This window comes from Entamoeba nuttalli (genome assembly GCF_000257125.1).
Source record: "Entamoeba nuttalli P19 unplaced genomic scaffold asmbl_4135, whole genome shotgun sequence".
Classification (NCBI taxonomy): domain Eukaryota; phylum Evosea; order Mastigamoebida; family Endamoebidae; genus Entamoeba; species Entamoeba nuttalli.
In genome coordinates this window covers 1-4691 of record NW_008576582.1, presented here as the reverse complement: position 1 = coordinate 4691, position 4691 = coordinate 1, and the positions used below count along the sequence as shown (strand labels likewise).

At 24.6% G+C, this 4691-nt stretch overlaps 2 protein-coding genes across 2 annotated transcripts; one reads left to right on the top strand and one right to left on the bottom strand.

Moving 5' to 3' along the window:
• Positions 1-515: 515 nt before the first annotated feature.
• ENU1_094960 (hypothetical protein) lies at positions 516-2705 on the top strand (the record flags this gene model as incomplete). The annotated part of the gene is made up of 1 exon (XM_008859129.1): positions 516-2705. The coding sequence occupies one exon, from the start codon at positions 516-518 to the stop codon at positions 2703-2705; it is 2190 nt and encodes a 729-aa protein (XP_008857351.1).
• A 7-nt stretch (positions 2706-2712) lies between these two features.
• On the bottom strand, positions 2713-4323 carry ENU1_094950 (MHCK/EF2 kinase domain family protein; the record flags this gene model as incomplete). The annotated part of the gene is made up of 1 exon (XM_008859128.1): positions 2713-4323. One exon carries the CDS (start codon positions 4321-4323, stop codon positions 2713-2715), a length of 1611 nt encoding a protein of 536 aa, XP_008857350.1.
• Between the last annotated feature and the right edge of the window lie 368 nt (positions 4324-4691).

Sequence of the window (4691 nt, the reverse complement as noted above, 5' to 3'; positions counted from 1 at the left end):
CATATTCTTCTCCTTCGGATGATTTTTCATTTCTTGATTTGATAAAAGCAATGACTTAAAGATAGTCGTTGGTAGTTTTTTTTATCTACCTTATTTTCAGTTAAAAAAGCTTTTACAAATCATTAAAAGAATGAATTGGCTTATAAAGGGAAATATGAATAATTATAGAAATAAAGGATATAGTTTTGAAGAATTAATAAGTATATTTCATCATAACTGTAACAAACAAGAGAAATAAAAGGTAGAAAAGAAAAACATTCATAAGAAATAAAATCATATTTTCTTTTCTTTTATACCTTATAAATTTTTTAGAGTTTTAAAAGAATGTGTCATCTTTGATAATGAATAATAAGAAACTATATACATTAACAGTTATCAATGAAAATAATTGTTACAAGAGTTAATAGAAAAAATATTTCAACAGCTTTTAAAGTTTACGTCAATGAAAAATATGAAATAGGGTTTTATATAAATTAAATTAAGACCCTATTGGTAGATCCATCAAATCAGTCTGGATGAGTTCAGTTAATCTCATTTTAAATGCACCAAAATTTGTTAGAAAACCTAAAAAAGCAGAAGAGTCTACAACCACAACACACGAAATAAACAACGAACCAAAAACACAATTAAAGATGGACGCTAAAGTATTTGTTCCAAAGAATAGAAAAACTGTAATATCTACTAAAACAGAAGTTCCTTTTACTCGAACAACTAAAGTAGAAAATCAAACTATTGATATTCCTAAACCCCAAAAGAAAATAAATGATGACACAATAGAAGATGTTGATGAAAAAATTCTTAGTACTGAAAAAACTCCAGCAAGATCATCTTCTGCATTTGTTCCAGAAGGAATATTAACAAATAGTCCAATACCTAAACGTTTACCAACAAAACAAGAAGAGAAATATGTTCCACCATCACCAAAAGTGAAATACATTTGTTATACATTACAAGAAATAGAAAATTTAAGAAGTAAAGCCATTCATTTAACTGAAAGTGATGTTTCAAGATTTAATAAAATGGCTAGTGAAAATAAAAAGAAGAAACCTATTGTACCAAAGAATTTGTTTACTACACAATTAAATAATGATGAATTAGTTCAATCAAAGATTCTTGCTATTCTTAATAAACTTAGTGAAGAACGTATTGTTCCTTCTGTATTAGCAGTTGAAAGTCTTTTAAAAACAAGTAATGAATTATCAATTTTCCTTGATATGTTATTTAAAAAGTCTATTAATGAACCAAAGTTTGCATCATTATATGTTGAATTCTTTATTCAAGTTAAACGTAATCCAAAAATTTATGATAAATTTGTTCAAGGAGAGAATATTTTAATGAAAACATTACTCGAAAAAAGTTATCAATTATTCCATGCTATTCCTCAACCAAAACCTCGTAAAGAAGGTATTACTCCAGAAGAAGAAATTCAATTAAAGAATACAGAAGAAATTGAAAAAATAGAATATTTTGGTACTGTTCGTTTAATTGGTAAATTATATATTCAAGGTGCTGTTGTTTTTAAGTTACCAATATTATGTTGTAATGAATTACTTCAAGTTGGAAATGACTTAACAATTGAAGCATTAACTATTTTAATTAAAGATGTTTGGAAGAATTTAAAGGATGAAAACGAAGAAGAACTTCAAAAGATTTTAGACCAAATGAGATTAACAGAAAATAATCACAATTTAGCTAAAAGAACTCATATCATTGTTCAATTATGTCTTGATGATATTGAAGCTAATTGGGTATCTTCATTTGTTGAAAGATCTGTCTCAACACCTGTTAAAGGAAATATTTATTGTAAATATGCTCCTAAAAAAACAAATCCAGTTAAACCCACTCCTACTCGAGGTGCTCATCGTATTGAAAGAGAAAAAAAAGAATATGACTCATCTACACCAACACAAATGAGAACACCAATTCCACAAACACCAACATATACAGCTGGTGTATTTGGAGAACAAATTATATCTAAATTTATTAAAAATGAAATACAAATTGAAGAGATAATGAAAGAAATTGAAAATAGTAATGCATATGGTGAATGTGTTAAAAAATTAGTGTCAATGTATGAAACTTGTAATGAAAAACAATTAATTAAAATTAAAGAACTTATTACTCAAATATGTTGTGCAGATTGTGAAGCATTATTAAAGGATGCATTAATTAATATTAAAGAAGATAATGAAGGACTTGAAGGAGGAGCATCAGATGTAATGGCATCATTATTTAGTCAAATGCTTATTAATAACAAATATCAATGGGAAGAACTTGGAGGATATTTAGATGAAAAATTTGAAGATGTGATTATGAAGAAAGCAGGAGTTAAATCTACATTATATGTATTATCTCAAATTGTCCTTGAAATGATTCGTAAAAAAGGAGTTAATGAAATTAGCTCAATTCTTAAAGATAAAGAAGAATTATTTGAAGAGGTTATGTGTTGTGGATCATTTGGAGCATCATTATTTAGTGCATGGATGAAAACAAGTAGTGGAAGTAATTTATCTATTAGAGAAGAAAATGAAGAAAGAATTATTCCAGAATTAAAAGAAGTAATTCCATTATTAAAAAACCTTGGAGAAGGACAACAAGGAGAGTTTAAGAAAATGATTGAAAAATTATGGATTGATCCAAATGAAATGACACTAAAGAAATTAGAAGAAATCAAAATATTATTAACTGAAAATAATTTACTTTAATTTTTTGTTATTGACTAATTGTTGTTATGTAACATTTTGTTTCTGCTTCTTCATCTGCTTCAAATGTATCAATACCGTTTAATTTTAATTTAAAACATACATTATTACATATGTGTTTTTGGAGAAACTTATTCATTCCATTAAATCTGTGATTATCACCACTACACCCAAATCTACAACTCATCTCATGATGAATTGCCATATCAGTTAATAAATATTTTTGTTCATGAATAACACCTTGTATATCACTTATTAATAATCTTCTTCCACTTCTTACATAAGTAAAATGACTAAAACAATTTAATGATGCAGAATAATTTTCTAAATTCACTCTTCCATCATTTTTATTCCAATATGTAAATTGTTCTTTAAGTAATGGCTCAATTAAAAAGATGTTTTTTCCTTTAATGAATTGACGTATTTCTGAAATAGTATAAATTTTTTTTAATAATGGTATTGTTGTTGGAACAAATAATTTAATATTAACACATTCAATAGATGATGCATTAATTAAATTAAATTCACTAAGAAATTTCTTTGTTACAGAATAACTTTCTAAAATTCCAATGTAATTATCAAATGTATTATTAATTATATCATGGTCATATTTTACTGCAACTTCTTCTGTATTATTTAATAATCCTTGATGCATGATTTTAAATCTTCCAAGTCCAGAACATTTTAAATCAACTTGAAGTTGAGATGGTTGTACCTCGACTGTTGTTGAAACACCATATGACTTATAACATTTATCTGAAATGATATAACTTTTAGGAATGGAAATAGTAATACCATTCATCGTTTCTTTTTCTTGATTCATAAGACGCTCATTAATATATATTCTTAAATCATTTAATTTATCATCAAATAATGTATTTTTAATATCAATATCTAATAACTTATTAAACCATAATTTATTAATAAGACATTCATTCAAATTGAATTTATTCCAACAAATGTGCTGAATCTTTTTACAGTGAATAGTTTCTTCATTAAACTGTTGTTGATATTTATTATCATATTTTTGTGTTATAAAAACAAAAAATTGATCAATAATAAAATTGTCTTGTTCCATTATTTCTTTTGTTTGCTTATTAATATTTATTGGTGATTTATCAAACCAAATAATTACTTTCTTTCCATCTTTTTTTATTCTCCAATCAACATTTATAACTTTAGTAATTATATCATTAAATGGTATTTGTAATATATTTTCTTTATTATAACTTTCATCAATAAAACACTTAGTATATTCTTCAATATTAAACTTTTCGTATTCAATAAATTGTGGATGTGAGCAACAAAGTCTATTAAATTCATCAATATAATATTGAATAAATCCAAATCTCATTGTTGAATATCGTTTTATTAAAGTTATTATCTTTTCGTTTATAATGTTTATATTCTTTTGACTATTCCTTTCAACAATAAAAATAATATCACTTACTTTATCTTTTCCTTCATTTTCTATTGAATTTAAATATGATATTATTTGGTATTCTGGTTTTTGTTGTTTCTTTTTTCCAGAATAAATTGTTGCTATACTTTCATATGTTTTCATTCTAACAATAGATTCTTCAAATTGTTCTTTACTAATATCATTAAAATCACTCTCCATATATGTCTTTTTCTATTAATGTTTTTTTTTAGTTTTTTTTAATAAAATAGTTGCTCATTTAATTCTTTTATTCTTTTTATAATAAATGATACTTTTTTAAATCAATTTAAAGATATTCCATGTAAAACTTTGATTAAAGTAATTACTGGTTCATTTTATAATAACAGACTCTCTACAACAATAGTTCATATCTTAACATTAACTCAATTAAATAATTAAATAACACTTTTTCATATCTCCTTTTCTCAAAAAAGGAAGTTGTAAATAATATTATTTAATTAATAACTACTGCCATTATCTTATAAACAAATAAAATAAAGAATACAATGCGTCAATGGTATATACTTAAATGAAATAAAGAGAGGTGA